General features: G+C 42.8%; 1 protein-coding gene across 2 annotated transcripts in view; it reads left to right on the forward strand.

Moving 5' to 3' along the window:
• LOC145520508 (uncharacterized) overlaps window positions 1-12,836 on the forward strand; it is a 165,607-nt gene that overhangs the window by 125,474 nt on the left and 27,297 nt on the right. The window contains exon 11 of one of the 2 annotated variants that reach the window (XM_081527049.1): window positions 5,317-5,428. The exons of the other annotated variant lie outside the window; for it this stretch is intronic. Coding sequence (XP_081383175.1) covers window positions 5,317-5,428 — 112 coding nt within the window. The remainder of the gene's footprint in view (window positions 1-5,316; window positions 5,429-12,836) is intronic. 2 annotated transcript variants of the gene reach the window in all.

Genomic DNA, 12,836 nt, shown 5'->3' on the forward strand with positions numbered 1-12,836 from the left:
TGCGCCAGGCTGCTTCACCTGTGCTTCCAACAAATATCGAGGGACTTGAGTCTCCCTCTCACCTCTGAGGACCTGGCAGGGAAAGAACCCTCTGGGGGAAGTGGTTCTCAAAACGTTAGGCCAGGACTTCTCAAATGGACTGTGCATGAAGAACCACGTGGGAGAATGTGTTAAAAGGTAGACTCTGATTCAGGAGGTCAGGGGTGGGGCCCCCAGGTGAGGCAGGTCCTGTCCTCCGCTTTAAGCCCCACCATTGTAGTGGGTGTCAGAGTCACTGGGGGGGGCAGGTTCCTAGGCCCTTCCATCAGAGATTCTGATTCAGAGGGTCTAAGTGGAACCCAGATCTCTATGTTTTCTGAGATTTTTTTTTTTTACATTATTTTTTCTTTTCATATTCTTTTCCATTATGGTTTATCACAGAATATTGAATACAGTTCCCTGTGCTATCCAGTAGGACCTTGTTGCTTACCCGTCCTAGGTATAACGGCTTACCTCTGTTAACCTCAACCTTCCTCTCCATCCCTCCCCAACCCCTCCCTCTTGGCAACCACGAGTTTGTTCTCTACAGGTGTTTGTTTTTCAATGACTTTCACCCGGTATCTCAGAGTTCACACTTAGAGAACCACCTCATTGCTGCTACCCTTATCTTTGTAAGACTAAGAAACACATTCCCAGAGACTGGGTCTACTAGTCTGGCTCCACAGGTCATAAGCTCTCTCCCTACAGGCAAACCGCCAAATGCAAATACCTCTCTGATAGCACTCACAGGTCATCAGATACATTCAGACGAGCCCAAGCACCCAGCAACTAACCCAGGCTCCCAGCATATGGAAAGGGAAGAAAGTTTGGATCTCCTTCCAGGCTGGAGTACAATCATTAAATAAAAGGTACAATTGTGAGCCCTCATAGGAAGTATGTGCATGATTCAGCTGCCTAGAAATGCAGAGTTGGAAGACCACAGGTCTTGAGGACCTTGGGCCATGGCCCTCCTTGTCCCTTGAGCAGTTGCCTCAGACACAGAAGGTTAGAGAGATTCATTTGTGCCATGTTTTAGATTCCACACATAAGTGATATCATATGGTATTTGTCTTTCTCATTCTGACTTACTTCACTTAGTATGATCATGTCTAGGTCCATCCATGTTGCTGCAAATGGCATTATTTCCTTCTTTTTTTTATGGCTGAGTAATATTTCATTGTATATAGATACCACATCTTCTTTATCCATTCATCTGTCAGTGGACATTAAGTTGCTTCCATGTCTTGGCTATTGTGAATAATGCTGTGATGAACATTGGGGTTCATATATCTTTTTGAATTAGGATTTTCTTCAGGTATACACTCAGGAATGGGATCGCTGGATGACATAGTGGGCTCTATTTTTAGTTTTGTAAGGAACCTCCATACTGTTCTCCATAATAGCTGCACCAACTTACATCCCCACCAACAGCATAGGAGGGTTCCCTTTTCTCCACATCCTCCCCAGCATTTGTCATTTACAGAGTTTTTAATGATGGCAATTCTGACCAGTGTGTGGTGGTACCTCATTGTGGTTTTGACTTGCATTTCTCTAATAATTAGCAATGTGGAGCATCTATTCATATGTCTATTGGCTATTTGTATTTCTTTGGGGAAAAAACGACTAGTATAAATATAGCATTTAAATACCACAATTTAGGAGAGTTCACATTTTTTCTGAGTGTTTCTCCTTGATGGCATATTTGCACATGAATGTTCACTGCTTTTCCCTCTAGTATTTCTCTAAGCTCAACCCCATCCCCCCCCATTACCCACTAACCCCATAATGGCATCCATCAAGCATTTTAATAAGGACAGTACACAAAGCAACATCCAGACAAATCTGGCAGGATCAGGCTAAATCTACCCAGGAAGAAAATGTCATTTTCTATTTTCATAATAGACTTTTGAAGAAATCTATCATATTACTCTCCTTCTTTATGAAAACCTATATTGTAAAGGATAAGCCACTGAGCCAAAACAGATTGATAAATATGCCATGTGGTTCATCTTAATTCCAGTTTTCTCTGGTTCTAACTTCAAAATCGATTTCCGTCTCATTGCACACTATTTTTACAGGAAGAATGATCAACTTTTTACACTTTAGGTTATCATGCAATCTCCTAATCTCTGAAGAAATATGGATACAGTGTCCATGTAACCCAGATCTCCCAGGGTCAACCTGATTTCAAATGCTTTTCATTTGTCATCTTTCAATCCTGGACTGTGGTTCACCCTGTGTCTGAGAATGCATTCATATTTTTCCCTTTTAACATAAAGAAATACTGGCTCCTTCAATTTGAAAATTTACTATCTCATACTTTCGCTGGAATAGATTTTTTAATAGGCTACCTAGAAACGAACTGCCCTTTTCTTATTTATTTATTTGTTGGCTGCCCTGGGTCTTAGTTATGGCACGTGGACTTCTTTCTACTTGTGGCACGTGGGCAACTAAGCCCACACGCCACAAGTACTGCACGGACTTAGTAGTTGCAGTATGTGCATGGGGCTTAGTTGCCCCCTGACCTGTGGGATCTTAGTTCCCCAACCCATGTCCCCTGTACTGGAAGGCAGATTCTCAACTACTGAACCACCAGGGAAGTCCCACTGGAAAAGATTTGATTCAATTAACCTGAATCCTTCCCAAATCTTCCCTCACTCCCAGTTCTGCTTTTCCTTCTAATCCCTAAGGGCCTACATCCATTTCTATTATGTCACATTTCTATTATCTATCTAAGGATCATTTATTAGGTTAATATTATTACGATGATAATATCAGAATATAATGATATATTACCATGTATGATTATATTATCATATATTATTGCGATAGTTGCTTGCTTTGCTATTTCACGTTAGTCATTCAGTCATGTCCAACTCTGTGCAACCCCATGGACTGTAGCCCTCCAGGCTCCTCTGTTCATGGAATTCCCCAGGCAAAAATACTAGCGTGGGTTGCCATGCCCTCCTCCAGGGGACCTTCCCAATCCAGGGATCAAATCTAGGTCTCCTGCATTGCAGGCAGATTCTTTACCATCTGAGCCACTAGGGAAGCCTACTATTGCACATACATGTACATTTATATGCATCTATCTTTTTTATATGGCTTTCCTAGGTGGCTCAATGGTAAAGAATCCACCTGCCAATGCAGCAGACTCAAATTCAATCCCTGGGTTGGGGAGATCCATTGGAAAAGGAAATGGCAACCAACTCCAGTATTCTTGCCTGGGAAATCCAACGGACAGAGGAGCCCGGTGGGCTACAGTCCATGGGGTCGCAAAAGAGTTAGACATGACAGCAACTAAAACAACAACAATCTTTTTATATATTTATTACACATTTCCTTATCTGTTTGCTTACTTATTTATTTGGCTGTGCTGGGTCTTAGTTGTGGCTTGTGGGATATTTTAGTTGCGGCATGAGAACTCTTAGTTGCAGCATATGGGATGTAGTTCCCTGACCAGAGATGGAACCCAGGTCCCCTGCATTGGGAGCATTGTGTCTTAGCCACTGGACCACCAGGGAAGTCCCATATGCATCTGTCTTTCCCAGATAATTATTTTTTTGAAGACAGGGACCCATGGCATTTACCTTTATATCTACATGCATGACACAATGTATGTTCAATTACCATATATTTTAAGTTAACAAAAGTAAGTAAGTAAATACAGTTTTGTCATAATTAAGTACAGAAGTGGGATTTCTGGACACTACAGAGAAAATTGTGTCTATTTAAGATGGATCACCCAGGCAACATGAGTGGCTTGGTGTGGATAGGAGGTAGAAAGGGGATCGTGCTAATGCGGGAGGTGAAAGGGAGCTGACAACAAATGCGACCTCCTTCCAATTTTGTCTAAAGTCATCTTGTCCACAGCAATCACTGAGAGCTCAATTTAATAGCGAGAAGGGAGGTCAAGGGCCGAGGGCACACTTAGTGGAACTAGAAATTAAATAAGTTCTGCAGTTGGAGAATGAAGAGTAAATGCCCTGCTGCTACACTCCAAGAACGTCCTCAAGAAAAAGACGTTCCATTAATTTGGAGAACCAGAAATATGGTTCAAAAGAGAGATTGTTTCCCCGCTCAATAAAAAGCTAACTGCCAGACGCTCTTGTCGGCTGATGCTGTGAGATGTGATCGTGGAATATGGCTTTTTTCAATGCAAGTGTTTTCCCTTTCACCAGGGAACTGAGGCCTTTAAATGGAATACTCAACAAATAAAATCAGGCAAAATTTCAAGGGTACTCAAAAATACTTAATTTTACTTTTATCCTCTAGAAGAGGTGATCCAGAGGGAGAGGAAATTCTCTTGAACGATGAGAGAGAGAGAGAGTTTGGATCTGAGCCCTCAAACTCCAGTCACTTCCTGTAGCACCCACATCCATCAACCCAATTTATTTTCTACCAAAACAGACAAAACTCACCCTCCCAAAGTTAGATTTTTCCAGAGTTGGAGAGAGGTCTACAGTTTGCCTATTTCTTGACTCATTTGAGAAATCCGGATGCTTCCTCCCCCAGGTTCCGATTTTTGATCTGTGAATTTTATTTTTGCCTTGGTTGACAAAAGATAGTATATCCCTTCTTGGCTTTCTGCAACCCTCAACTTAGTCACCAGAAAGCAGATGGCTAGAAACATGTGATCGAACTTTTTTTAATGATTTTATTTTTGTAAAGTCAATATATCAATACATAGAAGCAGGCAGTCTGATAGCCTAAAATAATAAGCATGACAGAAATGTCTGATGTTTGAAGTCAAAACTTTGCTCTTGTGTATTCTCTCAGCTGCTCCCTGCAGGCTATAAAAGTTCCCCTTCCTTTGTTCACAATGTTCATTAACCAGGGGCATAAATGTTTCGGATCCTGCTCTCATATAAACAAATGGCACTACTGGCAGTTAGATGTGCGCAGAATTACAGGCCGAGGCTTTGTGACTCAACATGTAGCCACTGCTGTGTTCTCGTTTCCTTTAAAGGAACTATGAACAGCTATTCCTGGTTATCCAAGTTCTTCCTGATGCTGTTATCCACTCAGCTTAATTAAGTCCTGTGTTGATATAAATAAGGTTCTGGTTTAACTGAGCTCAGCAAAAGAAAAAGTGTGTTTGTTAAAGTTCTTTGGTTGCAAACAAGAGAAATAAAATTAGATGAGCTCAAGTTCACAAAGGAGGGGCTTTGAGACAGTGCAGAGTCTCAAAGGCCTGGAGACTGCAAAACACACAGCCTCAGGAGAGAAAGGTCTTGGCAATGACAAAACTAGGAGGACACATTCAGTAAAGATATCTTCTACATTCTCTCCTCAAAGCAACTTCATCTGCTTCCTGGAACCTGAAGTTTCAGCCAAGAAACAGACTCATCTTTCAATTTCAGCCCCAGATGCCCAGAAGACTGATGCCCAGATGCCCAGTGTAGAGCCGGTATGTGACGCTGGTTCAGATAGCATAGCCAGAGACGAACTTACACAGAAGGACTATGGTGGCTGGAGAAGCAGCTGTTAAGATGAGAATTGTTCCTGCGAAAATGGGAAGTTGTTGTCTCATTAGCTGATCAAATATCCCCCAAAGAGTCCACCAAAGAACAGCATCTTCCCTGATGGCTCAGCTGGCAAAGAATCTGCCTGCAATGCAGGAGACCCAGGTTTAATCCCTGGGTTGGGAAGATCCCCTGGAGAAGGAAATGGGAACTCATTCCAGTAGTCTGGCCTGGTAAATCCTATGGACAGAGGAGCCTGGTGGGCTACAGTCCATGGGGTCGCAAGAGTCAGACAAGATTTAGTGACTAAACCACCGTATATTTATACCAAAATATTTAAACATTCTGTGATTCCATAGAAGGTATGTGATAGCAAGTTTGGCAGTTGGGGTGGAAAATGAGGAATTCTTTAGGCCATTGTTTCATATTCTGCAAGAGAATGACCAGCATTTCCAGCTTGTCACAGGGAAAATAACAGGGATTTGGACAACTTTCCAGTTCCTCTTAAACTTTATTTTCTTTTTTATTTTTATTTCAAAACTTTAAAAAAAATGTTTATTTATTATTTATTAATTTGGCTGCACCGAGTCTTAGTTGTGGTATGTGGGCTCTTAGCTGAGCCATGAGGGATCTAGTTCCCTGATCAGGGATTGAACCCGGGCTCCCTGCATTGGGAGCATGGAGTCTGGACTCAATGGAGCACCAAGGAAGTCCTGAACCTTATTTTCATAATGTAAACACGTTTGCTTTTTAGTTAGAAACGTTGTGATTTCCCACCATGTCAAACAAATCCTTATCTTAATAGAAGTGCCAAAATCCACTTAAAGGCTAACATATATGACCTATGAAAGTGTATTGTTGGATTTTTATCAATATTCCCTTCAAATTCCTTAGAACTGATGCATGATCAGTGGATCTCAGTTTGCAAATGTAGTAAAGGTCATATTTTCAAGATATTTCCCCCAGTCATTCTCTTTTCCCTAAGTCCCTTCCTCTTTAGGCAGTTAGGCTGTTCTGAACTCCCTGCCTCTCGGCAGAGACACACCCTGGCGGACAGCTGAAACATGGCCTTTCCCTGTCTTGGGATCCCAAAGTCCTTGGCCTCGTTATGTGGCGGGAGAGGACAGCGAGACGCCCCTCAGAGGGGACAGAGAAATTCCATGGGGGAGAACAGAACTGAGTTGAGGGGAGGCTGCTGAGTAGACTAGAGTTTCTTCAGAGTTGAGAAAGACTGCTTGATAGGCTGAAAGGAAGAAATTCGGAGACTAATTAAATATTTGGGAAATGGCAAGTCTTCAAGATTGTGGCTTTGTATGCTTTTTCCAGGGCCACTAATGGGCAGCAAACTTAAGATAGATTTGAAGGACCAAGGGGCGGCTACCTGGTCTCTGTTGACCATGTGAATGGAGCCGCCCGGAGCCGAAGCAGCACAGTCTACAGACGCCTGGGGGGAGTCTTGTGCATCTAGGCAGACGCCTGGGGAGAGTCTACAGACGCCTGGGGAGAGTCTTGTGCATCTAGGCAGGCAGAACTTGGGTTCTCCTGTCCTCACGAAGCCCACTGTGGCACAGAAGCAGCTGAATGATTCTCATGTGAAGCAAGTCATAGATGTGACCTCCTGGTAGTCATTGGCAGGGACTGACGTCTGAGACAGATGAACATTTCAGTGGTACTCTGTACAGCAAGATGCCTCAAAGACCAGATGCTCTCCAGATGCTGTTTTGATAGCATTTACATAACACCCCCACCCCAGGATCTAAATTTGATTCTGAAAAAGACAGAGACAGATAATTCTGAATTCAAGGAGGTCAAGTTTCAGCCTCTTGAATAGAGGCTCCAAATAGAATCAAGTCACATTAGAGAAAATATAATTTATTTCAACATTTGGATTTCTGAACTGAGACATACATCCACTAAATAAATATACAGAAAAACAAGAAAACATAAGAAACAATTTCATCAGACCTCCTAGAATCTCATTCAATGCCATTCAGGATAATGGTAGATTTTCTTATTTTCCAGCCAAGTATCCACTTTCTCTTCCTCACCTCTGTGGAGCTCCTCTGGTCCTGATGATGGGCTTGGATAAAGGAATGTTGACAGGCATGATACAAGTAGAGGCAGAGACATTTAAAAATATTAGTGCAGAGTTTGGCTTGATCTCTTGGGCTTTTGACTTTCATCATGAAAAGAACATGTGCCAGATAGCACTTATCCCAGGATGGGGAGATGCTCAGAGCAGACCAGGATCCAAGTATAAAGCAGTCATCCCTGCTAACCCCCAGTTCATGAATGAGAAATGAATGTTTGTTGTGGTAAGCCACTCAGATCTTTGGAGTGTTTGTTCTGCAGCTTATTATGGTAATAGCTGACTAATACACATAAAAATCTCTAGCCCTAGTGTTACCAACCAGGGTTTTTGGCCTTCTTCATCAATAGAAATGCCCTCTCACTCCCCAAGGTGGGGCAATCTTGTTCCTTCCATAGGGTGAGGGTAAGTGTGTGTCCAGGGGTTGGGCTGGAGGGGCGGCTTAGGTGGTCTGCCCACCCTTCTGGTGGTGGTGTGTGCACGGGGCATGCACAGTCCTCTGCTTTTGCTCCCCAAAACCCTGTTTTTGTCCTAGGCTCATCAAAAGTAGAGGCTGAGGTTTTTGGTCTCTTTGTATCTTTTGCGTCCAGAATTTGCTCCAGTGAATTTGCCCCAAGGGCCCGTGCACACAGTTGTTTTTCGTCGCATACAGTTTCTTTGTATTTTGTTGCTGGAGGAGAGGTGTGTCCAGGAACAAGCACTGCTGCACTGCAGCCAAGGGTCCCAGTCCCAGGCCTGTCTCACTAGGAGTTCAGCAGCTGCTCTGATGACATAACCGAATCTTAGGGCCTCTGTGCTCAGAAATAGACACCCAGTGATTCCTCCTCTAACATTCTGCCATTAGGGCTACTAAGGTGGGTATCAATGGATCACTCTACCCAGTTTCTCTCCCTTCTTTGGGGAAATTTACCCTCTTTCTCTTGAAGGTCTGTTTTTCCTCTTTTGGAAACCATGAAGACTGTCAACCACAGTACACAGCCCCCCCTAGCCACACTGGTTTGTCCAATGATGGTTATGTGACCTAAGCAGGCCAATCCGAGCCTCTCCCTAAAAGGTTTTAGTGGTAGAGCTACCATGTCCCCTCTCCCTACAATGATGATGCCCGTTGAAAAATAGAGAAAATAAAACACATAAGACACAATGGAAACAAGCTTACAAGACAAAAAGAAAAATTTCTGCTTGGGATCAATTCCTGCTTCTCATTCTACCTAACCACATACCCAATCTTCATGGCTGAGTCAGCCAATAAATTTCCCCTTTTCGCCTAAGCAAGTTCAGGATGGGTTTCTGTCCCCTGAGACCAAGAATTTGATCAATAATTTTCTGCTCTGGCTTCTACTGCTGCAGCCATTGTCAGCTGACTCCCTTCTCTTCCTGTGACAGCATCCGCACTTAGAGGCATCTCTTTATTACATCCCTGGTTCATGCTACCCTCCTCTTGCTGTATGTCTCTGGGTGTTCCATCCTTCAACATCCTCAGACTAGCCAGTCATGAGCTGGGATAGATCCAGGCTACCTGGAAGATGGCTAACATTTGGCCATCTTTGAACCTGGACGCCATCAATAGTCCAGTCCGACGTGGCCTAGATGGCGGGGGTGCATGATACAAAGTATGATGTCTCATGAGTAAAGGCCTCTGCAGAAAAGGACTGTGGGCTCTGAGGGTAACCAGAAGGAAACAGCATAACCCGCCAGCACCTTTCATGGTCTGTCATCTCGCTGCTTTTATTGGTCCACAGCACTGCTTTCTGTCTACTGCACGGACAATGGAGTGTTCACTGAAAATGAAAACAGAAACAGGTTTCTAATTAGAGGATATTATAGAAGGGGTATATTTGGAGGAAATTAATTGGTTGCAAGTTTCAACAATGCAACTAAGAAGAAAAACTAGCTTTTAGTTTCCAGCTCCTCTATTTTTTCAAAGGTCTTCCTGGTAACAAATGTGCCATCTGAGAGTTCTCACTTTCAGTGTTGTCTTCTGAATGAAAAATAAAAGGTCAGGGATCAGACCGTTCATTCATTGATTCAGTTAACAAACTAATTAATTAGCTAATTTAGTATTTTTTCTTGAAGTATAGCTGATTTACAATGTTGCATTAGTTTTAAGTGTACAGCAAAGTGATTCAGATATATATATATGTATATATATATACATATATATATATATATATTTAGATTCTTCATCCTTATAGGTTACTACAAACTACTGTGTATAGTTCTATGTGCTATACAGTTATTTTAGTATTGAAGTCCAATTCACCTTGTTTTTTTAAACCGTTTTTAGTTAATTCCACCAAATTTGTTAGTAATTATTTAGTTAATCATATCTCTTCTCCTCCAACGTTTTGTGTTGAAAATGCCAAACACAGAAAAGTCACAAGGATAATCAAACACACACCTAAGTTTACTCTCCCTTTAGGTTGACCAGTTAACTTTGCTCTAATATTCCAATTCTGTTTTTTTGATTGTGCCATGTGGCATGCAGGATTTTAGTTCCCTGCCCAGGGATAGAACCCGTGTACCCAGCAGTGGAAGCTCAGAGTCCTAACCACTGGACCACCAGGGAATTCCCTCCAATATTCCAACTCTTGATTAAAATATTACTTAGACAATATCAGGGAAAGTGAAAAATAATCACACTGAATCATAAAAATGAAAAAGACAAAGCAAAGCCCCAGAGGAGCTCAGAATCCAGTCAGCATTTCCAAACAGCAAAAGCAGCTCTAGTCACAGACTGCAGGAGGAATCTTTGATTCAATGGGTCTGTAGTGGTTGGAGCCCAAGGACCTGAATTGATAATAAACTCAGCAGGTGACTCTGCTATAAAACCAGGCTTGGGACCACTGGGGTAGCAGAAGAGGGAATGAACAAAGAGAGAGGTGTGATGTGATTGGCTGAATTCAAGATGCAAGGATGTTCTGTGGAGACAAGAGGATGTAGCAGGACTAGAGGGTTCAAGCGGGGCTAATTGGTGGCTAATTGAAATTTCCCAAACGGAGCTGAGTGTGAGGGTAAGACGACTGTCCTCAGGCCCAGCTTTAGAAACCTCTCTTATCCACTCCAGTAACCTCCCCCTGCAGTCAGTGTCATAAAGGGTGTGCACTGGGTACTTCCTTTCCCACAGCAATTAGAAATTTCTAGACCATGGAGCAAGAGGTTTTCTCATTTGCAGAAAGGGGTGAATGTGTTTTCCAATTCATTTCATGAGTTGCGGTACGAATCAAAGCAAAGAAAGCTTATGAGCATCCTTTGTTGTCTGGCAAGAGATGTAGACACTGAGAATAATTATTACCACCCCCAGTCAGTCTATCCACTTCACATTTGCACCATCCACAGAGGCTGGATGATACTCCCCACGGCAGCTTTGTTTTAGAATGTGTGAAAAAGCACAGAGCACATGCGAAATTTGTATTAACCTCGCTTTGGTGCTTTGTTGTTGTTGTTGGCTTATTTTGGAGCTGCTTCAGGTCTCAGGACTCTTCCTTGCAGCACGGGCTCTGTAGCTGCAGCGCACAGGTCGGCCCGCAGCATATGGCATCTTAGAAGGTTCCCCAGCCAAGGACTGAACGTGAGTTCCCTGCATTGGCAGGTGGATTCTTAACCACTGGACCACCAAGGAAGTCCCTTAACCCTACTGTGGACAGTGCCAGCAACTAACAGTCATGCCATAAACTTTCATTGACTAATTCATTGATAGGCTTTTCCCCGTTCCATCAATCTCCCCTAGAGATGAAAGGGACTTTGTTTGACTTATTTCTGGTCTTAGACCATTTCCCCTCCTGAATATAGGATCTCATAGTCAGTTCAGTTCAGTTCAGTTCAGTCACTCAGTCGTGTCCGACTCTTTGCGACCCCATGAATTGCAGCACGCCAGGCCTCTCTGTCCATCACCAACTCCCGGAGTCTACCCAAACCCATGTCCATCGAGTCGGTGATGCCATCCAACCAACAAGCAGATATTGATTCTTGCTCAAGAAAGATATAACACCGCCCTGAGTGACACAACCCGAGGTGGGTTGTCTGAAATCCCCTATTCATATGTAGAAGGCTAGAGCTCCTTGTAAAACCATTGATTTGCCAATGGGATTATCTCATCGTCTCCTAGTTCCTCACGTTCATCCGTGTGAATAGAATCATCAGATTCGATCAGGTTATTTTCTTGATCTGGGCAAGCTCTTCCTGGTGACAGTTGCTGCGGCTGTGTCCTGCCCCACAGCGTCTCAGAGGAAACCTGTCATCAGGCAGCCCACGTGGGCTCTCTAACTGGTTAGCTTGACTTTCTTTGTTTCTTTGTTTCTCGGAAGGGTGACACACGTTGGGAGCCTGCTGCGTGTAATTAAGAGACAAGGGCTCAGGGCCGGGGCAATGGGATGACCCAGAGGGATGGGATGGGGAGGGAGGTGGGTGGGGGGTCCAGGAAGGGGAACACATGTAAACCCATGGCTGATTCATGTCAATGTATGGCAAAAACTATTACAATATTGTAAAGTAATTAGCCCCCAACTAAAATAAATAAATTTATAAAAAAAAAAAAAAAAGAGATAATTGTAGTTGTCTCGGCATTTTGTGCCGCTACCCCATTAGCTTATTTGCAAGTGATGTCTAACTAAATATGCTTAGGATGACGGTTTTGAAAATAAATCAAGAATACATTTTGGGAGAAGGAGAGGGATGGACTGGGAGTTTGAGGTTGGTAGACACAAACTATGACATTTAGCATGGACAGACAACAAAGACCTACTGTATAGCACAGGGAACTGTATTCAATATCCTAGGATAAACCATAATGGAAAAGAATATGAAAAAGAATGTACCAAAAAATATGTTTTGAAGGATGAAATGTGTGATCATTGGAAAGAGCACTTTACCATGTTTGGCAAAGATGGGCTACATTCTAGCTTGATGTTTTTAAATGAAGCTTGGAGTTTTTAAATGAAGCCAACCTGCTTGGGTTTCCAAGAGCCCTTATCACATATTTTGTCCTATTGTGTACAGCCTGGAAGATTGTCTTTCTACCATAACTTTCCTCCTGAGGAGATGTGTAACATAATCTTTGCACAACTGGATCTGATTAAATGCATCACAGGACAGTGAATAATGATTCCCAATGAATTTTGGAACAAGCCTATTCAATTTCATTAATATTAGCTAGACGAAGAAATTGTCTGGTATTATCCTGGGTGTGACTTTTCACTCTTCTACTATATGATGAATGCTAGTGAGTAATTTATGGGTGGAAAAAAAATTCCTAAAATAATATGCAG

This window comes from Giraffa tippelskirchi, chromosome 9 (genome assembly GCF_054371585.1).
Source record: "Giraffa tippelskirchi isolate mGirTip1 chromosome 9, T2T-mGirTip1v1.2.pri, whole genome shotgun sequence".
Classification (NCBI taxonomy): Eukaryota; Metazoa; Chordata; class Mammalia; order Artiodactyla; family Giraffidae; genus Giraffa; species Giraffa tippelskirchi.